This window comes from Panthera pardus, unplaced genomic scaffold, assembly GCF_024362965.1.
Source record: "Panthera pardus isolate Hobbes unplaced genomic scaffold, ASM2436296v1 HiC_scaffold_11, whole genome shotgun sequence".
Lineage (NCBI taxonomy): Eukaryota > Metazoa > Chordata > Mammalia > Carnivora > Felidae > Panthera > Panthera pardus.
Genome location: NW_026526666.1, coordinates 51,882,728 through 51,907,518, shown reverse-complemented (window position 1 = coordinate 51,907,518; position 24,791 = coordinate 51,882,728). Strand labels below are relative to the sequence as shown.

The 24,791-nt window shown below is 39.1% G+C and overlaps 1 protein-coding gene across 1 annotated transcript in view; it reads left to right on the top strand.

Annotated features, from left to right (window-relative positions):
* Positions 1-24,791, top strand: part of SGIP1 (SH3GL interacting endocytic adaptor 1) — a 202,901-nt gene that overhangs the window by 61,077 nt on the left and 117,033 nt on the right. The window contains exon 2 of the mRNA XM_019448970.2: positions 22,484-22,547. Coding sequence (XP_019304515.2) covers positions 22,484-22,547 — 64 coding nt within the window. The remainder of the gene's footprint in view (positions 1-22,483; positions 22,548-24,791) is intronic.

Sequence of the window (24,791 nt, the reverse complement as noted above, 5' to 3'; positions counted from 1 at the left end):
CTCTGTATAATTCCTTTACTACGCACAGACACTCCTGGTGTCAGGGGAACAGAAAGGAGATGATTGAGCTGAGAACCCATGGTCTGGAGAAGCCAGACTCTTAGCATCCTAGACTGCATGGATTTTCTACTAGAGGGTACACTTATGAGTCCAAATAAATAGGAAGGGTGTAAGATTGGGGTAGTAGAAAGAAACTTGCCATAGGATTTCAGCACCCCTAGCTTTTGTTCATGTGACCCAAGCTACTCAGTGCCCGAGTAAGATACTGGCTGCATCAGAACCACCTAGGAAACATTTGTATAAATTCTTGGGTCTCAACCCCAGAGTTATGAGCACTGTCATGAGTGAAGCGTGGGAATGTGAACATTTTAAAAGCTCCCTGCATGATCCACATGTGTGAGCATGACAGGAAACCTCTGATTTGGGCTTTATGAACCCTGGATTCTTCCTCCAGAGAACAAGCACATAGTCTGTCTTTCTGCAATGGTTGCTATGGGGAATAAATGAAATAGTGTGTGTAAAAGCCCCCAAAACAGTCAAAGCCTTACAGGTGCACGGTACCAATATGAAGGTCTTCTAGCTTTTCCTACCAGTCTGGGCAAATTAACAATGCTTTTATGAATTTTGAAATTCCAGATTCAATTGCAATGTTTAGGCTGAGAATAATAGATATACCCAAATTTCCAAGTGTAGAACAGAAAGCAAGTAGCTTAAAGTTATTTTCCTAATTCATGTTTTTCTATGCTTACCTTGAAAATTATTATAACTGAGTATGTAAAAAGATTCTTATTTTTAAAATAATTTTAGGGGTGCCTGGGTAGCTCAGTTAGTGAAGGGTCTGACTTGGTCTCAGGTCACAATCTCGTGGTTCGTGAGTTCGAGTCCTGCATGAGGCTCTGTGCTGACAGCTCGGAGCCTGGAGCCTGCTTTGGATTCTGTGTCTCCCTCTCTCTCTGCCTCTCTCCCACTCACACTCTGTCTCTCTCTCTCTCTCTCTCTCTCTCTTTCAAAAATAAACATTAAAAAACGAACTTTAAATATTTTGTTTGTGATAACAGCAGAAATTTTCTAGAACTTAAAAAAAATGTTTCACCTAAAATTTTACAAGTGTTAAAAATTTAGAAGTGTGCTGAGCTGTCAGCACAGAGCCTGATGCGGGGCTCAAACTCACCAACAGTGAGATCATGACCTGAGCTGAAGTCAGATGCTCAAATGACTAAGCGACCCAGGCACCCCTCATCTTCTATTTTATAAGTAAGTGAAGCCTAAATGAATCAGTCTTAAAATACATGAAAAATATCAAGCTAATGCTATTTGACAGTGGTTAGTCTTGGAAAAAGAGAAGGGACTAGACGTGTTCAGTCTTTGAGAAGAGGATATTAAAGGTTATGCAGTCTATTTGTGAGCAACAACAACAAACTGCTTTCTCTTAGTTCTTTCATGGTGTTTCTCAAGTATAGATCTTTATTTCCTAATATAGGACATATAGTGGGATTTATATATAAAATTGCATTCGAGGGGTGCCTGGGTGGCTCAGTCGGTTAAGCGTCTGACTTCAGCTCAGGTCATGATCTCATGGTCCGTGAGTTTGAGCCCCGCGTCGGGCTCTGTGCTGCCAGCTGAGAGCCTGGAGCCTGCTTCGGATTCTGTGTCTCCCTCTCTCTCTGACCCTCCCCCCTCATGCTCTGTCTCTCTCTGTCTCAAAAATAAATAAACATTAAGAAAATTCTTTTATATTGCATTCGTGTAGCATTTATATCTCAAACCCCACACTTTTATGGGTCAGTGAATTCAGAGACTGTCTTGGTTAGAGGCCCAGAAGAGTTAAATTTCCATTTTAAAAATAAGCAATCAATGCTTTCTCAGTGGTTTGAGATACCATTAGGACAACTTTAGAACTGAAAGTAAAGGACTAGAATTAGAATATTTGCTTGTCTGGCTTCTGATAGAGCATCTGAATTGTAAAGCTGTGCTGGAAAAAGAATGAGAAGAACTAATCACGCAGGCCACACCAATTGGGCTGCAGAACACATTGAGAGACCCTTTATTAAATGCTTGATATAAATTTTCAGGGTAGGAAAGCCTAATCTTTTTAGGTGAAGTACTTAAGGTACGATCGAGGAAGGACAGAAAAATGAAATAGAGAGAGAACAGTACTCAGGATGGCTGACATTACTTCTGATAGACCTATATCTGGGCCGTTGCTTCCCAGCTGTCCCCCAATACCTGATAAGAAAAGTGGTTCTGGAATATTTTTTTTAATTTTTCTGTAACTAGATATAATTAACACTGAGCTGCGTGAACCACAGATGAATGCTGGAATGTGCTGATGTGGGGAATATACTAAGAATCAGAAAGGAGTCTGAAGGAAATTAAAGTTTTTCATCCTCCTCCTTTTTATTACATTACTGACCAGAAAATAACAATGCAGTAATATGTGTCAGACAGCAGTCTATAGTTTATGAGTCCCCTTTACATGTATTATCTTATCTGACCTTCATAGGAACCTACTGAGATAGCTAGAATCTGTCCCTGGGAAAATATCTCTAAGGTTAGCTAAGTACAATGAAATGTCTGAGAAGAAAAAGTTCTAGAAAAAAAAGAAGCCGCTTTTCCACACATCAAAGTTACCATGACTATAAAGCTTACTCCTTGAATTAATTAGCCAGATCTGAATTTTAGCTCATAATATGGCAGAAAGGTCTGTGTAGGAAAACCACTAGAATACAGAAACAAAGCTTCTGACATGAAGAATGAAGTGGAAGGCTGCATTTCCATCATGGAGGTCTCAGACAATGAGATTTCTCCATGGAAGAACCATGTGAAATTTCCAAAACAGTCAAAAGCATGAGATATGGATAATTTTATACAGTATGCCTTAAAAAGAAAGATCATTTTCTGTGTTTTTGGTGTAAACCTGAGTCTGCTTTGTTACATGATTCTGACCAAGTCCATTTAACTTTCCCTAGACCCATCTCCTCAGCTGTGACAAAATATTTTCTTCATAGGACACTTGGCAAAATATGTATTGTGATGAATATCTAATTCATAAAACTGTCACTACTCTGTAACTATAAAAGATGTGAATTATTGCATTGGATTAGCAAAGGGTTAGCTGGTTTGTGTAATCTGAGACAGTCGAGTCTTCCCTGGTCAACCTGTAGCCCCTGACTTCTAACGATGAGTCATCTTGAGTTCTTCCCACTCCTCAATCCAACATCTATCATTCACTAAACTTTCCCTACTCTGTCTCCTAAATAACTTTTGGTCCACTCTCTGTTTCTATTGCCAGTTTTAGGCCTCATTATCTGTCTTGGCTAGATTGTTATGATGGTCTCTAAACTGGTCTCCTGCTTCTAGTCTTCGCCACTTAACCCACCTTCCCCACTGCGTGCAAATCTAACCATGTAAATACTTTGCTAGAAGCCTACATTTGCTTCCTAATAACCTACAGAACAAAGTCCAAGTCACTTAGTGTAACATGTGGGCACCCTATGACCTGATCCTTACCTACCTTTTTAGCCCCATCTCCTATCATTGTCTCCTTCTTACTTAGTGTGACTAACAAATAGCAAGTAGCTTTTATTTCTCCATACGTATCATCCATTTCATGCTTTTGTGACCATGTTTGTGTGGTTTCCGTGGTCTGGAATGTTAATCTCACTTTTTTGGCTCTCACCAGACTCTTACTTATCTTTTGGGACTCAGATTATGCATGTCAGATGAGACTCCTCTCCGAATCCCCAGGTTACGGTGGGTGCCTTTCCTCTGTGCTCTAGTGGACTCTAACTGCTGCACATAAGTGGACCCTAATATCATGCTATGCTGAAATCATATATTTGTGAATCTCTCATACCACTCAGCAGTGCTCCTCAAAGGCAGAAGCTCTATCTTATTAATTCTGTCACCCAATACATAGAAAAATTTACAGCATGTAGCGGGTGACCAATAAACATCTGCCAAAAGTTTTCAGGTTGCTGGAGGCAGTTACTAAGGGAGAACCCAGGGTCAGTTCTGAGCATGACTTTGGAATTCGTCATGTGGGCAGATATTAAAGGCTTTCTTACCTGACTAGGCAATTGCTCTATGGCAGTGGCTCCCCAGGTGGAGAGAGCCCCGTGGGCAGGGTTTTCTGGATACATAGGTCCTTGGACTGGCTGCTCAGTTACCTTGCCCAAGAGGTAGATAAATGAAAGAAGACACAGAAATGGGAAGCTGAAGATGCAAAGAAGGGAAATGGAAAGTCAAAGAAGGCTGAAGAGATGTGACGCTTCTAAAAATGTCCCTAACGGATTGTCATGTGGCTTTGTTTTCAACCTGGATGCTTGAAATTCATTTCAGGAGACTGGTACCGTGGTCATTATAACAGACTGTGTCTTATTGAGATGTGTGGGGAGGCAATCAGTCTAGAGACCACAAAACTACTATGTCAGTGTGTCGCAGAGCTCTTAACAAATACAGCCAAGCAGTAACTCATGACCCCTGTATGGGCCAACACAAGCTGATATTCTTGCCATGATAGTTCGTTAGGGCTTTTATTTTCGATCTAGAAGAAAATACAGGTGAAAGCTAATTTGGTGTCTAAGGGTGAATGGAAACAGGATATGAAGTTTCCTCGTTACTGCCTGATACCACTGATTGTCTCTGTGACTCAATTAGCCACATCTTGAAAGAAAAGGCAGCATGAGTCTGAATGCTCCTGGAAGGAAGCCCAGTTCTCCAGGTAAGGTTTCAATTGCTTTGTGGCTCAGCCAAGACCATGTGACCTTAGTGTTGGAATCCACCTGAGTATTCTAGGAGGTGCAGGGCGTCTTTTCTCCTCCATGCATATCTTTTCATCTGGGGAAGCTTTGAAGTCTCTCAGACATAGGGAATTTTAAGATACTGGAAGCGTGGAGTTAGATCTCATTTTTAAATAAGTACTTTTAAAAGCATTATACAGTAGGAAAAAAATACTAGACTTGGAGTCAGACACAAATATATTTATTTATTTATTTTAATTTAAAAAAAAGTTTTTTTTAACGTTTATTTACTTTTGAGACAGAGAGAGACAGAGCATGAACAGGGGAGGGTCGGAGAGAGAGAGGGAGACACAGAATCTGAAACAGGCTCCAGGCTCTGAGCTGTCAGCACAGAGCCTGATGCGGGGCTCGAACTCACGAGCCGTGAGATCATGACCTGAGCTGAAGTCGGACGCTTAACCAACTGAGCCACCCAGGCGCCCCAGACACAAATATATTTAAATATTAGTGTAATTTATTAACCAGGGGGTCTTACACAAGTCATATAATCTCTTCTAGCCTCTGGCTACCCGTAAAATAATGGATGAATGACATCTACCCAGCAGGATGAATTTATGGATTCAGTGACATGAGACATGTGAGAGGGCTTACCATTGTAATTAGCACACAGTAGGAACTCTGTTTTTTCTTTGCTTATTACTGCTAATGACCAAGTTCTTTAGTTTCTATTTCTGCTCCTGAAGTAAATGGGTTTTTATTTTCCTCCTCTACCCAGTTTTAAAAGCTGTGGGTCTAAAAAAGCACTGGAGCTGTTTGTAACAGAAACAGATGGATGACTAGAGCAGCCAGAAGAAAAATAGGGAGGCTCCATCAGGGAGACATAACAGAGGGCTCGGCTGATTGACTGTAATTTAGGACATCCATCATCATGGGTCCAAGGACAAACACTATGAATTCTAAGCCTGACTCAGGCTCTGATTCCTTCTAAAGTGTTAAATAACTCCTTTAATATCTGACGAAGATTCACCACAATGCTTGGCATAGCTGGGTTGTCTCAGCCAAGATCATTTATTATACACTATCGTTACACATTAATGCAAAAAAATAATTGAGTTCCTACATAGTAAGGGACTTAACTTGGGTCTGTGATACATTTAGGCAGTCTATGAATTCCCTACACACAGGTTGGTAGATATATGTGCATGCCAGTATTTTATGGGGAGAGGATCCATAGCTTTGATTAGATTCTCAATGAAGTCTGTGATCAAAAAGAAGTTAAGAGCTAGTGCTATATACTAACAGACGTTTCTTGTTATAGTTAGGACATTTTCATGACTATGTTTTTCCTGGAATCCTAAAACATTCACCCTGATGAAAACAAGATTGTTTTTCACGCATTGTTTCTATGCATTATTTCTATGACCTATACTATCTTGTAATGGGACTTTTACTACATCAGTTTCTCAACAGAACTCAAACATATTCCAGAGTTTTAATTGATGATAAAACATGCTTGAATTTATAACACGCTTCTCCTAACCACGAACTTTCTCCATCATTCTCTCGTATTTCAAAAGACAAAATATCAACTGGTCATCTCAAACAATGAGTTCCTTGAAGATAAGGAACCAAGGCTTGGAGTTTTATCACATCCAAAGGCCAGGTAGCCCAGCAATCTCAATGCATTACTTATAAATAAAACCTGCTCTATACTGGAGAGCACCCTTAGGCAGCTGTGAAGCAGCAAGCTGTTTCAGGCATGGCCTACCATTGGGCATAGCTGAGTGATAGACGATGCACCATAGTGGTAGTGGTGGGAGGGAGGGAGTTTGCTAGCGATTGATGGTTGAGAGTATTTGAAGCAAAGAAGCTGAAGTCGCTGTCTCTAGTGCTAAAATGAAAACCAGTAATTCAGAGACAGAAATGGTATTCATTCCCCCCTTGCCTTTTGATTGTGTGGCTGACTCTATTCTATCACAGGGGAGCCCTAAAAGGCCTAGAGTGAACCCCAGCACCCCACCCCCTCCTAATCAGGGGACACTCTGTCACAAAGATGCCTGATCCACCTCTTTAATTTCTTCAGAGGTGAGACCAACTCAAAAGGTTAGGACTTGTTTGGCAAAGGGAGTATTTCATCCCACATGCAAACCACTGACTTAGTTGTATATTGCTCTTTGCTTTCCTGACTACAAACTTATTTTTCTGTAATACTGATAGCGATAGAATGGAGCAGACCATATAGAACAGATACTCCCAGGAGCGCTGGGAGAGGAGACTAGGGAAGCACAAGATCACTGGGTCTCATGAGCTATTTAGCAAGTGCATGGTCGGGGCAGTGTGCAGCAACTGCTCTCCACTCAGCCTCGCAGCAGACATGTGTACATGGGTCGAGAGCCTGGGCCTTGGGTTCCGACAAGCCTGAATTTGACCCCTGACCCATCATTTACTATCTCTACCATGTTGGAAATTTGTGGTGCTTCTCTGAGAGGTGTGCCTCATCTGCAAAGCGGGGATGGTTATACCCACATAACAGTGTGGGGCTGTGAGTTCTAATGAGATAATCCATGAAAATTACACGATGGCATTTAACAAATTCTAGCTAGCCTTCTTCCACAGAATTTAATTTTCTTTAAAAAATGTATTTTTATGTATAATATATGTAAAATGTAATGTATATTACATTTTGGAAATATAAAAAGTTAGGTTTTGATCTATTCTGTTAATGTAGATTATAGATATATATTAATATATTTAATATATGTCTTTAATATACATGTAAAATATATTCTTAAAAATCAATATTCTTACATTGCTTCTGTTTCTTACGCAAAGACCAAACATAACTGAATCTATTTTTTGATGGTGAAGGTAACATTCTTGCATCGACTTGAGACAACTTTAAAAGTGCTTTTTATATGTATCATTTTTAGAATTCCAATTAATGCCCCATGCTCTACTTCAACAAAGCCATCAGGCACTGTTCATTGGGCTGGTGGCCCCAAGATAAAAGCCCTTTCCTTCTCCAGACAGTGTGATGCATCTTTTTGTCTTTGGCAGTTGCCCTAACTACCTATCTTTAACTTTGCCTCTTTGACTCATCTATTTGGCTGCTGCCCTTCTGGTCTGGAAAAGGAGATCAAGAAGGATGTTCTATCTGTCCTTAAAACAAGAGGGAACAGGCACTGAGGGAGAATCTGAGGGTCTCTTCTGTGTTATATACACAAGTGTGAGTACACTTTATTTGTACATACATATCCAAGTGTGACACCTTCTTTCACCTTTCCTTCTACTTCTTCATTTACTTTGCTGTATTTTTAGGACTTTGGCTGTATTTATGATTCATGCCCTTAGATAAGTAAAGATTTGCAAGTGAGTATTTAGTGGAGGTTCTTTTCTCAGTGATGGAAAAAGTCTTAACCTGAAAACTCCTTGTTCAGTTGCTCATACCAAATAATGATGGAGAAGGTCATTTTTAGCACTCAAGTCTTTGCCTGGCTTGGAACCTTTTTTTTCAATTCAGTGAATGTTCACTGACTATCTGCTGTGTATATGGCGCTGAATTAGGTTCACAAATGGGGCACAAGATGAATAAGAAGTGGGTCCCATTCTCAAGCAGTTTAAAGTCTAAAAGAACAAAGATAATGTAAACTGTAAGAGGGGGCAAAAATTTGGTAAGTTCTATAATGAAGTCGTAAGTGAAGTTTGGAAGAACCCAAGGGGGGAAAGTTCAGTTCTGTAGGAAAACTTGGTACAGACATAGGTGGGCACTTCTGAGCCAGCCTGAGGATGGGTGGGCTTCTGTGGGTATAGTTTGAAGAAACGGTCATCCAAAGAGATAGACCTCCAAACAGAGGCTGACACATAGATCGTGAATATACTTGTTTAGGGAATGAGGAGAATGTTTGGTTGCAGAGCACAGTGTTCAAAGAGTAATGATGACAGATAAAACTGGAGAACTTTGAAAGACCTGGTCCTAAATGCCACACGAAGTAGGGAGTTCTGTCTTCTGATGACTTCAGAGCAGATTGAATTCCACTGAAATCACTGAGATGGGCTGTACTTAGACCCAAGTGGCTGAGGCGAGAAGGTGTGTGCATGTGTTTACGTGGCCATAAAAAAGAAAGATAAAAAACGAGAGCTAGCCTTGGTTTTCTTTTTAAAAAAAAAATTTTTTTTAACATTTATTTATTTTTGAGACAGAGACAGAGCATGAACGGGGGAGGGTCAGAGAGAGAGGGAGACACAGAATCCGAAACAGGCTCCAGGCTCTGAGCCATCAGCCCAGAGCCCGACGCGGGGCTCGAACTCACGGACTGCGAGATCGTGACCTGGGCTGAAGTCGGACGCTTAACCGACTGAGCCACCCAGGTACCCCTAGCCTTGGTTTTCAAGGGAGTTTCAAAGGAGAAATATCTGGGGCAGCCTGACTAGTGTGCTGGCAAAATTTTAAATTAAGCGTGTAGATTCTGTTATAAATGTGGCTGTTCCAGGAAGAACAAAATACATTTGTGAAAGGTACCACATAATTAGCTTAATTCAGATTCAGCATTTGTATCTTGGCATTTCTACAGATACCATTTCTAATGACTTTTTTTTTCTGTTTTGTTTTGTTTTCTATTATTCAAGTCACCTTTTACTTTCCTTGTCTTTGAGGTTATAGTCTCATAAAGTGAAAAGTCTTTTTAGAGTACTTAACAGAAAATTTAATCAAAATGCTAAGCCAGATCTCAGCTAAAAAAGTATTGGCGTCATTGGAAATGTGATTCAGATTGCTAGGGCAGTGCCGTTCAGCCAAATAGGGGTTCGTGACACTATTCTAGACATTTACAAAGTAATGAGTTATATTTATCATAGAAGTGGAAACAAAAACATATTCAAACATAAAGCTACATGGTAATTTAGAGTACTAGAGAAGATGGATTTGTAGTTTTGTGTTCTCTCTCTCTACATATATAGGTACACATATTTATATTTTTATATTGGTCTATATATCATACACACATATTTGAGCTGAAGTAAAGCATGAAAGTTGGAGTCCGGTCCCCTCTATAATTCTCTGTGTGGCTGTGGGCCTATTGCTTTAAACTCTCAGGGCTTTAGTTTTGCTGATCTAGTCCCAAACCAAATGTTGATGTCCACTCTGCTATTCTGTGACTTAATTACCTGTCAGTTGTGCTGTGTTATTTCCTCTTTTTTGTCCTTTAACAGAAGCTGATTAAAACCCCCTTCCAAGAACAAACAAACATAAAAATTGGCTTAAATTATCATTTGGAAGTTGGTTAAAAACCTCAAAGCCTTCTTCAACCATTACCTTTGGGGGGGAAAAGTAATTCAGCAAACCATACCATAGATTTTTATTAATCCAAAAAATTTTAAGAATTTAACCTGGGATCAGTTTTATATTCAGACTCAATTTTTAGAAAATAATGATGTGACAAGCCATTGATTTTGCTAAGAACATTATTTGTTAAGCATGATTTATTTAGGTTTCATAGCAATCCTATGACATAAGATCCATTTTATGGATGAGCATATTGAGGTTAAGAGAGGTGTAAATTTATTCAAATTAGCACAAGTAGCTAGTGGCAGAACCGGTTAGTTATGCGAGACTAGAGCTGCAGAGAGTGATAGCATCTCACATCCATGCAGGGATTGAAAGAGACAGCTGACTTCCAAAGAACCAAGTTCCCTTGCCAGAGTGCAAAGCTTTTGCTGGGGCGTGGCTTCACAGACTAGGACTGTTTTTCAGCATCTCTTACATCTAGGTGAGACTATTTGGTATACAAGCCATGCTATTCTGGCCAGTGGCATATAAGCAGGACTATCTCTTTCTTGGCTGTGGTGGTAAAGTATCTGAGATACCTTTCTCGTACTCTTCCACAGCAATCTTAGAGACCATGTCTTAAAGGTGACAGCTTTATGAGATGGAAGGAGCCTAGGTGAACAGATTGGAGATATATAGATACAGATACAGATACAGATACAGATACAGATATAGATATAGATATATAGACACATATTTGATACATATCAAGAAGGATTCATATATATAAAATTGAGCTAACAGCACTCCCTGATGGATTGGCTATGGAGAACAAGGGAAAGGAGGAGTGCAAGGTGCTTCTTAGGTTTCTAGATGAAGCATCTTGGGGGATGATGGTACCATTTTACTTGGAGAGAAACCCCCTGAAAAAGAAACTGGCTTGGGAGGAAGATCAGCTTTCAATTACCCATGCTTCATGTGAACATTTGTCATTATCTTGTTAGACTGGTGAAAAGTAGGCAAGATTTTATAGAATCTTACAGTTAACATATCCAACAGAAGAAACCAGAAAATATACTAGAAGGTTTGTGAGGGGAAATGCATTTTCCTTCCCTTTTCATATTAACAAGGAAAGAGAAGAACCTTACTATTTTCACTGGATTGGATACTTTACTTTTAGATGATATATACTACCACAGTTTACTGTATTTCAACCCCCAATTAAGATGATAAAAATAATCACACAAATAAATAATGATATTGCTTTCTGCTTGGGTAGCATTTAATTTACATATCCAAATCGATTTTCTCGTTTAAGACAATAATCATGGGAAGCAGGTAGTTTACAGGTCAGGAAGCTGAATTCTGGAGAGATTGATCTTTTTTTCAACATCACATATCTGGTTAGTGGTAAATCTACAGTCTGGTTTCGGGACTGACTGCAAATGTAGCACAACTCTGTGAGGGGTTTGAGTTCAGGAAGTATGGAGGTTTCAACAGAAGGCTCTTAATTAGGTTGAATCTCAATTAGGATTATCAAAAGTGATATATTTATATACTGTCACAAATGGTAAACTCTTAAGTGGTAAGAAATGTTCAGGAATTCAGGAAATTTAAATACTTTGGTTAGAGTTTCTATACAGAACCTAACTCAAATGTTAGTTTTCAAATAACTAGTGTAGCATAGTACTTTTGGCAAAAGAACAGTGTAATTTTATCTCTTGATGATCTAGAAGAGACTCATTTCATTTATTTAGCATATCATAGTGACATTAAACAATTTAATTACTTTTGGAGCTTTCTGAAACAAGGTAATAGATGATGTTACTTTCCTTCTTGAATACTTCCTTTTTTTAAATTTTTTAAATATTATTTTTGAGAGCGAGATAGAGTGAGAGTGGGGAGGGGCAGAGAGAGAGGGGGGCACAGAATTCAAAACAGGCTCCAGACTCTGAGCCATCAGCACAGAGTCAGACGCAGGGCTCAAGCTCATGAGCTGTGAGATCATGACCTGAGCCGAAGTCAGACGCTTCACCGACTGAGCCACCCAGGCGCCCCTCAAACACTTTCAATGACTGCCTGTTGCTCTTAAAATCTAAAGTCTCTAACTTGACCTTCAAGAACTTGAATGATATGGCCTTGCACTTCCTCATTTTATGTCACTCTTCACTCCAAACACCACAAAATTATGCATACATGTCATACTGATGAAGAGATAAACAGTTAAAGTGGCTGGCAGCTACTTAATTGAAGGTGGGTGTTTTAGGGTTACTTAGTAACTGATCTGTGATCTCACATTATTCAAGGGTAATATTAGATATAGTATCCCTAGACCAGAAGAATCTCTGGCACATGACAGATATTCAGCAGGTTCCTATTCTATCAACCACTGAGTGAGAAGATGAGGAGGTCTTCTGATAGTGATCACAAATAGTCTGGAACTTGCACGACTCTAAGCATGACTCTAAGCACTGAATAAAAGGCTAGGGTTGTATCCCTGGCTATTACTGGGATATTGGTGAAGAGAATACTGACCAATATGGAAAAATTGCCATTCTGACCTTGCTAGGTAAGAATGAGGATCTAGAACCAAAGAATCATTAGTAGACTAACAAACATCAATTTGAATGTTTAGCATATAAGATTTATAAGTATGACCATTTAGCCATGCGGAGGGGATTGCTTGATAATTCTGCAAGCCTACCAAGGATTAATTTCCCAAGAGCATTAGGTTGATATTTTCTGCCTCCAATGAGAATACACAAAAGGGGATCAGGTTTTCAATGCAATTTGATAGATTTATATTATCCCACAGGAATAATTTCATGTCAATGAATTTTGTTATCTGTTAGGATTTATAGCCAAAGGATGGATGGTGGGACAACAAAAGGATGGATGGAGGGAGGGCAGGTGAATAAATACATGGATAATCATTATCTTTATGACCCTTGTAAGTGGGATCCATCTACATACATCCCAGAGGCCTTTAAGACCTCTCAAAAGAACTTAGAGCTAAAGTCTCTATTTAGTTCCTTTTTGAGACTTGTATTTTTTGTGCATGTTTATCTGATGACTGATCTTATTTTTTAAAAATATCTCCTTCTTTATATATTTTTAACTTTTCAGACCATTTCTATTCTATTTTGGAAGTAGGCTTCATGGGCTCTTGGTAAGTGATGTTGGCTAACGGCCTGTGATGGGTTGGCTCTGCAGTGCCACGTAAATCTCCTTTCCTCTTGTCCACCTCTGTGCCTCTCCCTAGTAGGTTAGAATTAAACCACGAGAATTCTATGCAGAATGTGTTCCAGCTTTGTTTTTCAATTCACCTTTGACAAATTTAACTCAGAGCACTAAATGGCACATGTAGTAACAAGTTAGAGGTTTTACCAAAGTACTTGCTCTTTCCTCCCTGGATGAAATATAAAAAGACAAGGGCACATGAAAAGGATTTTTGTTACTGTCCAGTTTGCTTTCTTTGGGATGTATTCCCTTGTTGAAAATGGAGTGTTTTGGAAATGAAATTTGGTGAATTGTGATTCAGTGAATTTTTCTGTTTATGCCTCAAAACCAGAGTCCATCTGAACAGGATCATTAACTTTAATTTAATCTTACATGTCAGTGTCAGGCAGGGGAGGGACTGGAGATGGAGGGGAGAGAAGAGAGTCAGTGTACGTGGGAAGAGAGAATGAGAGAGAGGAAGGGGGAATAAGAGGGCAGCCATTTTATAGAACAAGGTTCTCATTGAACAGGTCAAATTAATTTTGTGTTTGAAGTGTTATTTTCCAAGCAAAGCATGTGTGTCTCCTCATCACAATGGAAGCAAGAAACTCCAAATTCAATATACCACTAATCCAAGTAGAGGTGACATTGGCTTATTCTCAAATCACACTGGGAAGACCAGCTGATTAAGTTCGTAATAGACTTGCACATAGTAAAGGCTTCATCAATGCTGTATTTTTATGCTACAGGAGATAGTTATATTTCCTGAAAAGACTGTGAATCTTCTAATCCCCACTTATCTGTTGTGATAGATGTTACCAGATTAAATTTATTGAGACCAAGTTTGGTTTCGCTATTAAAACTGTAATCCAAGAAAGCTCAAGATTTTGAAAATTTGATTATTAGCGATTTTTGATGTATTTTTATTTCTAGAAGAATAGATCTACAAATCAGGCATTTAGTTGCTTTTATGTAATCAGCTGAAATAACTGGTTCCCAAATGCCTTGTAACTATCAAAACTGCAAGAAAAGCAAGAGAAATCTGCATATAGTGGTGCACAATATAATGTAGGTGTTATACAGGACTTTTATACCCATTTAAACTTTACCCAAAGCTTTTATGATGGACAGCTGAGAAAACTGAGACTCAGAAGTTACTTGCCCCAGGAGATAGAATAGACGACATTCGAATCCAAGTCTTTCAGAGCTCAACCCTCCTAACTTTCATTACAACTGCATACTCTTCCCATGGATCTTTCTGCTTAAATCTTAATAGAAGTTGTTCATCTGCTTAAAATTCCTCCTAATTCTACTCAGCTCCTTCATTACATTAATAATAGCATAGCAGACACTAAGTCCTTTTGTGGCAAATCCGTTCCATGACCATCTTCTCTTTAACATTTTCTTCCATGTCACCAAATGTCAAATATTTCTTTTAAAAAAAAAAAGTCATCACTGTTTTTAACTCCTTGAAGTTCTGAATTGCCTTCTAGCAATCTCCATTTTAGTGCATGAACATGAACTCTCACGTATCAATCTGAATGTCAAGGTGCCATCCATCTCACATCCTTTCGCAGTCCAGTCCCAATGGAGGACATCATCAGGATGCACATTTCTCCCAGTAGGCTCCCCTCACAATGATCAGGTACCATCTTTGTGCCTATTAAGTACGAAGAACAACTGAATTTCCTTTGAGTCACATAAGAATGAAGGTAAAACATTCAGACCAAAGGGCACATGCCCATCAATTTTGGACAATTTTGATGAGAATTGCAAATAGATAGAGCAACCAGCAAACATTTGCTGAGTGACTACCATGTACCAAGTACTGCCTGACACTGAACTTTCCTTTATTAAGCAGTTCCCATATCTTATGCAGTAGTCTAAGTACTGAAAATCATAAACATAAAAAACCATGGGAAGGGCTGAACTCTGTCTTAACCTATCTTACATTGTTCTGTAAGACCCTCTGACAAAGAATCTGAATTGGATTATAGTACCTATATTTAAAACTTAGAGGAAGAGCTGATATGCAAAGAATCTTAATCTTTCCTGACAGAAATACAGCGACCATCATAATGAATAGATATTGACAGTCTAGAGTTACTGTCAATATGCGGCATTATGCCCAGGACAATTAAATTTGTCTGTTTTATATTACTGAGACCAAGTGCTTGGCCTGGGTTCCTGCAGAAAATAAATAATTCCATTACATGTGATTCACCTTTGAGTAACCCTCCAAGCTGAAGGCTTAAGCTGAAAATTTACATTATTACACAAAGAATAGATTTTGCAAACATTTATTAGGTGTCCTTATGTTCCCTGGGCAGCATACAAAGATTTAAACATGCAAAATACAGTCTTCATGTGTAAGAAATGTGCGTCTTAATTTTCCTAAAAAGGTCTTTCAATTAAAAAAAAATCTAGTTGGTTTTTGTTTGTTTGTTTTTTAATAAGAAAGCAAAATGAATTGTGATGACTGACAAAGAGATATCCAGACACGTGAGGAACATGGACTCTGGAGTCAGGCAGAAGGGACTCTGAAATGTGGTCTGTCAGCTACTAGCTGTGTGTTCTGGTACCAGTTACTGCTCATACTCCATGGTATAGAATCAATACGATAATAGCTCCCATCATATGAGGTTGTACTGGGGTAAGATAAAGAACTTCCTGATACATTCCCTAAACCATCGTAAGTACTTAATAATTTACTTCCGTTCGTTTTTCACTATGCTATGTGTTTTGGGCTAACTTGAGCTTTTTGATGTGCTCTTATACACATTATTCACCCAAAAATGTGGTGAGGCCTTAGCACGCCGCTCACCCTGCATTTCCATTCTCTGCTCTAATGCCTATGCATTCATTCAGATAGTTCCGTCCTGTGCTGTTCAGGGCTCCTTCTTCCCTAATACTTCCTTTTGCACAAATGCATATCAAAAACCTGAACATCCATTGAATTGTAGATTGCAAAGATCAGAAAAAGTCATTAGTTTTTAACTATTATAAAAACTTTGGCCATTTTTTTTTACTTGTTAAACAGATATGGATGGTGTGCCCACCATGTCCCATGCATTGCTCTGGGTACTACAAGAAGCATCATGACCACCCTGTAAAAAGTTGCTTGGTTTTGGAGTCAGACAGAACTGGCTCAAATCTTGGTCTTATTGCTTGTTTGCTTAGTGATCTTAGAACTTAATCCCTTGGAGTCTGTTTCTTAATTCATAAGATAGGGGGTTGGTGATACCTTCTGAGCTCATTGAAAGGGTTAGTCTGTGTGAAGTGCTTAGCACAGTGCCTGGCACATACGAGGTACTCAGTGAGTAAGAGGTACCTCCCTTTGCTCTTAGTGATTGCAAAGAGAAAAACTGGGATTATCCCTCCAAACCTCATGCCCTGTGAGGACATTAATCTTATATTAAAAGTAACATAATGCCTCTTAGATTCTCTTTGCTGCAAATGACAGCCACCAATGGGTCAAATTGGGATTTGACCCCAAATCTTTGGATTCCAAAGAGGGCCATGCATTCTGCTCCTTCCCACCAGGTCTCCTGCTTGTGTTTCTGGGAACTGGTATCTTCATGCTTTGAGTGAGATACATGAGGGAATGATTTGTGTCCCTCTAAGAACTGTGTTTTGCATACTGACTGACCCTAAACAGCTCACCGCCATCCCTCCTCCTCGTGCTCCTTTTTTTTTTTTTTCCACACCAGTAGGTCACTCTAGAGCCAGCTTTGTGCCCTGGCCTTGCATTGTCCAAGCTCTGCTCCAAAGCACTGTTTTGGGAAAGATAGGAAGTGGAAGAACCAAATATACCCCAGGAAGATGATCTCCAAAAGTAGTGCCTTTTCAACAATTTCATAGGCAATACGCTTATACGAAGGCTTTAACACCACAATGAAGAGCTATTAGTGAAAGCAATGTGTAAGCAAGATGGTGAAATGAGTAAAGAAAGTAATCAAAAAACAATACCTTCAAAGGAGCTCTGTCTCTCAACAATCAAATACAGAGAATATGCCCCCCCGCCCAACCCCAGCAGGGCCTTCTTTCCCCCAGCATTAGAACCTGGCTTTGTCTTTGGCTCTTCTCCTCTCTACTGCATCCCTACATCTCTCCCCATCTCAGCCCCTTTACATTAGCTCATGTGATAAACCAGTTACTGCCAATGTGCTAATAGGACAGTGACCATTTTACATTTGGATTCTCCTTGTTGTCCTACAGCTAGCAGTGGAATGGCAGGAATTCTGGACAAGGACAGAAAGGAGGATGTAACTGGCAGGACTCTCCACTTAGATTCCTCTATGGGAGGACGGCATCTCTGGTTAAGGCCAGCAGTGTCTTCTGCGTGTCTGGGTCTCAGCTCCTGCCTAGAGGATGTTCACACCTCAGTTTCTCTTTTTCTGGACTCAATTCCAGGACGGTTACCTCAACTTGTCCATCTACAGAATCAGTCTTCATTTCTAAGGAGAACAAAATTTCAAATGGGATTTTTAAAAATAAAACAGAAGACATAAAACCAAGCAAAAACCCTGTAGGTTCTTTTGAGTATCAGATTTTGATGTTTGACCTAAAATTAATATAGAGTCCAAATTTTTCTTTTTGGAATTTCCCTCTGAACAATTCTGTTTTCAGTATAACATTTAAAGGCTCATATCAGAATTTAGCATCTGTTTAATGAGTTTTTATAGAACAGTTGTACTCAGGAGAAAAGAAATGGATAAAGGTCATTATGTTCTGCTGTACTATTCTTCACCTGCAGAGTTGTATACTCTTAAAACCAGGAAGTTCCAAGGTAATTTGACTTTTTTTTTTAATTATCTCAGGGAAGTTTCAGAGAACAACACCAGTAAACACAATTTGTGTTTTAAACTTAAAAGATACTTTAAGTTAAAAAAAAAGACTCTCCAACTTTTTGGACCTTTCACAAGAAATATATTTTACATATGAGTATACTAAATTTTGTTTATCCATTTATCTATTGATAGAGAACAATTTCATTATAAAATTTTTATTATTGAAGTATAGTTGATATAAAGTGTTATGTTAGTTTCAGGTACAAACATAATGATTTGACAATTCTATACATTATGCAATGTTTACCTCAATAAGTATAGTTACCATCTGTCACCGTGAGAACGATTTCATTTTGAGGAGAATTTTATTCAGAAAATAATTGTAACTAAATGATCAGGCGTATCTTTATAGGTTTAATTGCATATATATAATAAGTGGAGCTTAGGGGCGCCTGGGTGGCTCAATCGGTTAAGTGTCCGACTTCGGCTCAGGTCATGATCTCGCGGTCTGTGAGTTCAAGCCCCGCGTCGGGCTCTGTGCTGACCGCTCAGAGCCTGGCGCCTGTTTCAGATTCTGTGTCTCCCTCTCTCTCTGACCCTCCCCCGTTCATGCTCTGTCTCTCTCTGTCTCAAAAATAAATAAACGTTAAAAAAAAATTAAAAAAAAAATAAGTGGAGCTTAAAGGCTTTTGAAGAAATCTGTCAATTTAGAAAAGCCTGACTGTGAGAAGTACTGTGTATTTAGAAGCTCATGAGATATTACTGGGCCTGACCTATAGATTCAGGGTTCATCTATGTACAGATGGCAAGTGCAACCATGTGGGTTTTCCCCAGGGAGAGGGTATAGAGGACCCCAGGACAAAATCCTGAAGAACTTCAGCATTTGGGGAGCAATAGAGGTAAGGGAGCCTCCAATTTCCTCCCTGGAAATGATGATAATAAAACCTAACTTAGGCAGTTATTTGAGAAGAAAATACCTCCTACTTTTTCACATACATGAGACAACAGATGTAAAGCAACTGGTGCCTGGCTTATAGGTAAGGCCTCAGTAACGATAACTAATAATATTACACTGATGAAACTTCTTATTCTATATTTTTCTTATGTTATCACTGTTGTCAATTTCTGTACTCTTTGCTTTATGTTATTACCTTGTAACGTCATATCCAGGATCACCTATTTTGAAATGAGCTTTCCTACCCTCTTAAAAAATCAGTCTATTTTTAATTTCATTGTTATTCCCAGACTTGACTAGCTCCTCTGGTAGTACCAAAGGAAACTAAAAGAATCTAAATTAAGTGGAGAGGAGCTAGAGGCACAGGCCAGACTTCCTGTGTGGCTGACCCAAGGCTGCAGTTCTGGATGCACACTGGAGGATGTTCTCACCTCCACAGCTTGGAGGAGAATCGTTCTAGCCCAAGATCATCAAGACAACAAAATTCTTTCCCTTAATATCTCTTTGTTTTGATATTGACAAAGGAATAGTTACTTCATTTCTTAAAAAACAAGTGATGTTTTTCCGTCCCATTTCTGGTAAAGAATAGTTGACAAATATTCATGACCCAACCTAAAAACAATTACAGAAATTGACTTTAAAATTGTCATGAAGTTCTGGAGTCAGAAGTGGAAAATCATTACTCCCTTTCAAAAAATTTATTTGAATATTTTTTTAATGAACTCTGAAACGTGTGCCCACACCTGTACATTCACTTTTAACACAGTTGGTATGATTGTTTCTTCCTGGATCTTCTCAAAGAGCTGTTAAGATACAAATAACTTCTACGTTTCATAACTGTTTGCTTTAGTCTTTCAGAGTTGTCTACCTACTTTCCTAAATTTCTCCAACCTTTCCACTTCTCGAGGGGGAAAAATGTTTCCAATGCTTTCTCTTATTTGACAATTTGGTTAGTTCTGTTTTTCTGGAATGTCACATATTTGGTGTATTCCCGTATGTATTCCGTATACAGAAAAGTATTCTAGATATGGGAAATGCCACTTTCAGTGAAATTAAAATTACAGATTGGCATAGGATTTTGTGAATGTGTGCAAATTCTTTCTTCCCTTATTATTGGCTTATTTCTTATAGACAGAGATTGAGACACAAAGAGATAGAACTTGTATTAAGCTACACAATTTAAAATGATGCTGGAAATGAACTCTGTCCCCTGAATCCTGATCCTTTGCACTTTTCACTGGAAGATGGACAATTCATGGTGTTTGTGACTTAGTTCATATTGGCTATTGTCCAAATTTGGTGGTCATAACAGGACAGAATCTATGGAAAACTACTATTGCCTGTTCTCTTACCAATTTAACACAAGAATTACTGGAATTTATGTGTATTTTCTGATCTGTTTGGTGGAACATGCTGTCTCTTACAGTCAAGTTATAGAAAATAAAATGATTTGAAAACATAAAATAATAATAGCATTTATTTTAAAGTCCTATAAAAACCAGCAGTGATTGGTAAAATACAACATTTACTGTGACCCCAAACCTGAATTAGAAGCATGGAAAAGCCAATTAAGAGGCCTGGACCCAAGAAGAAAATGATGATTGTCGTTATGATATTTTTTCCCTATAAGAGGATAAGGCAATTTGAGGTAAGAAGCAAGAAAGCTTTTAACGATTAAAATTAAAAATGAGGGTGCCTGGGTGGCTCAGTCAGTTGAGCATCCCACTGTTGATTTCAGCTCGGGTCATGATTTCAGCGTCATGGGATGGAGCCCCATGTCAGGCTCCATACAAAGTGTGGAGAATCTCTCTCACCCTCTTCCCCTCTCCCCACTGACATGCACTCTCTCTCTCTCTTTAAAATTAAAAAAATTAATAAATAAAAATTAATGGGGGAAGGTGTTCCTAAATATTATGGGTGGGTAGTTTTAAATGTCAGTGAGTTTTCCTATAAATTCATGTGAAGAGTAATGAAGAGCTTAATGTGGGAAGAGATTTTTTTTAAACAAACATTGACATTTTAAAGACCTAAACATCTTAAATGGAATGACTATTAAAATGCAAAATTAGACTGAACAGAGACATTTTGGGGATCACATATGAGTAGAATCCTAAGAGCCAGATAATGAATGACTCACGTAAGCTGAGCGGTTTGGGCTGACTCACATGTTTTGGAAGAAGGTGTCATCAAATCTCTGATTCTGTCAATGTTTTTCCCTTTGTTCCACCTGTTAGTGCAAAACAAATCCTGAAATTCAGTGACTTTTCCAGCTCCAATTTGTCAAGAAGACTTTCCAAACCACCAATAACAAGTCTAAGACTTTGAAATATATAGGCATCTAGTATATCTGAATAATACTCACTAAGGAACATGAGCCATATATGTAACTATGGAACATGTAGGAGATAGGAATCCCAGACAGAGCCTTGACAAGATAGGAATGGAAGAACCAAGATTGGGCTTGGTTTCTCCAGGATGGAAGAAAGGAGCCTTCTTACTCCAATACTTCCTGAATGATGCTTCCTGGAAGATATTTTAAATCAACAAATGTTATCTGGTACCTATACCAGGTGTAGGGAACATACAGAAGGAATCCTTGGCCTGTGTCGTAGAAAAGCTCACAGCCTGTGAGGGAAACTGACATAGGAACTAAGTGAAACAATTTGATAAATAAAAATATACCTAAGAGCAACATTAGGGGTGGGGGGGGGGGGCACAGAATAGTCAGTTTCTTATACCTCTAGGACTGAGAAGCCCTCACAGAGAAGGTGGCATTTGTCTGGGCCTTGATAGATGGTTGAAATTCTAAATATCCGAATAGGAAAAGCACCTCAACCAGAGGTAAGAACCACTTATAGAAGAAAGATATACTGGAGTACAGATGTTGGGGTATGTTCAGAGAATGGTTAATAATCCACAGAATTGAAGAATTAGAAAAAGATGAGATGGGACTATGGGAGACAAAGATGTGTTCAGTCAATGTAGCTCTCTTGTTCATGTAATCTGTGCCTTGGAATGGTCCTACTCTCAGGATATGTCTCACCCAAAAATTGCTGTTTATATAAATCTGTGATAGGGTTTCTTGACCAAGGACCTATTTAGTGATGAATAACAATAATCTAAGAGAAGCTTGCAATCTTTTCTATATCTAGCCCTGATCTCCTTTGCATTCTTTATATTCTTAGATTGTTCAGAGAGCTAAGAACTTACAGTGCTGGGTCTTTGATAAACATCTGTTGACAATAATAATGAATCATGTCCACGTGCACACACAGATACTTACATAAACTTTCACTGCTTTTTAAATGTTCAAAGTTAACTGGTGTGTTGCAACTTCAAAAATTTCGTTCACTTGGGGGCGCCCAGGTAGCTCAGTCGGTTAAGCTTATGACTTTGGCTCAGGTAATGATCTCACAGTTCATGAGTTGGAGCCCTGATACCATGTACTTGAATGTTGCTAGGAGTGTTCAAAGAGAAATTCGATCTCCTTGACCCTTTGTTGTTTTTTCCACAGGATTGAAAAAACGTACAAGGAAGGCCTTTGGAATACGGAAGAAAGAAAAGGACACTGATTCGACGTATGTACTTTGGGACAGCACAGCGGCTCAGCTGCAGCTGAGGGACCACATGTGGCCATGTGGTGTGGTCAGCTGCACGGCAGAATGAAGCACCCGTTAAACCCTTTATTTGGCTAGAATCCCCGAAAGTTACAAAATGGGAAAATCAACAGTTGTTTGGATACAGGTGAAACCAAAGAGGGCTACATTTACTGCTCACCTTTAGCTTTTCATCCCATATATTTTTATCATGCATCAATTTTAGCACAGTATGAGCGCTGTACTGTGTCCTTGTCCTCCAAGAACGTATAAATCATGGGATAAAATATCTACCATACCAAAGAAATATCTTCCATATAACAAAATGAGATAACATAGTTGAAATGCCTCCTATGGTAGCTAGTGCTTAGTAAATGCTCAGTAAATGGCAGTGGATGCTACTCTTACTCTTACTAATACAAATTAATATGTGGTCAGTTCCTTATGAGCAGTTAAAAATGAAATTTCATGGAAATTTGAGGGTGGGAAAACTCATGTTTGGACAGATGATCAGTGAAGCCTCAGAGAGGGAGGAACCTTGAGTTTGGACTTCAAGTAGGTGAGGACATGCATCTCATGCCAAGGGAACAATGACAGCCAAGGGAGAGAGATGGAAAAGTCCAGTAGGCATTCAGGACAAGATAGCTAGGACAGTTTGTCTACATGACGGCTGCAGGTAAAGGTGGTAATGGGAGGCAACGCTGGAAAGGAGACCAGGCCCAGATAGGAAGGGCTTTAAGGGCTAGGGTGAGGTGTCTGGGCTTCCTTCCTTAGGAATGGGCAACCTTGAAGCCTTGAAGCCTTTTAAACCAGATAGTGTAAAAAGTTTCCTAAGGGGAGGAAGCAATTTGTGTGTGTGTGTGTGTGTGTGTGTGTGTGTAGATATCACTTGTTAAAATCTCTGGTTCTTACCTTTTCTGTATCCTTTTTCTTTTGGTAAATAATTATTTCAGGGAAATGACATTCACTCTAGTCTTGCAAGTTTTTCTTTTTTTAAATTTTTTTAATGTTTTATTTATTTTTGAGAGAGAGAGAGAGAGAGACAGAGCATGAGTAGGGGAGGGGCAGAGACAGAGAGGGAGACACAGAATCCGAAGGAGGCTTCAGGCTCTGAGCTGTTGCACAGAACCCGACACAGGGCTTGAACCCACGAACCGTGAGATCATGACCTGAGCCAAAGTCGGAGGCTTAACCGACTGAGCCACCCAGGCACCCCAGCCATAAACTTATTCTACCAGCAATGATAGTTGAAGGACATGCTGTTTAGTATAAACCTTTGCTTTTCATGAACCCCTGCTCTCGAATTGGGTCATGCATCATTCTTGCAAAAGGCTGGGAAGTTGTTCTGGCAATTTACTGTCCCTTCAGTGTTAGGTAATGCTTATGTTCGTCTGCAATCATTGAAACCTTGTTGATGCAAACTGTTTTCAGGACTGTCACAACTCCGTGAGTGTTGCCAAGCAACCTGCTCCAGTAGCCGACCAGCTCCAACTATAGCTGATTGAAACTCCTTAGACAGAGAGTGGGGTCGGGACCAGAGCTTCCTGATTTGATCATCATTACAGCGTCTGATAGAGGAAAAGAGAGAGCCTGTGCTAAGTGGCAGGCCCTGTGCAGGGTATTTTTGTATGCACTGATATCCTTTTTAATCCTCATGGCGATTCAATAAGGTTAGAAATAATATCTCAATTTTAGAAATGAGAAATCAGTGCCAAAAGGGATTAAGTAACTCTCTGAAGGCTATCTGGAAATAAGAGTTGGAGCCAGAATTCTAGTCCAAATCAAGTGCCCATCCTCTGTCACCCAGAAGAAAAAGACTAGGTGGACAAAATGTTAATCAAGACCTGTAGCGGAGTAAGAGAAAAGGCAGTAGCTGCAAAAGGGAACTGACACTTCTTAAAATAGAGACAAAGGCCCATGGTAGATGATTAGTTTTCAAATAGAAGTCAGTAAATATAATGGGTTCACTGCTAAAAAGAAAATAAAATTACTAAAAATATATGTATAAAACTTCATAAGAGGGGGTTAGAAAATGCATTGATAACACATGCTCTAGCAGCTGAGACTGAGATGTTAGCAAACATCTCTCCACTCCCCATCCTAGGTCAGATTGTATAAAAACTTTATTCTAGATAACATTTCATGAGTGTTTACTATATTCGAGACACTATTCCAGGCTCTTCACTTTCTTCACTTCATTGAATCCTTTAATAGGCCTATGTGGTA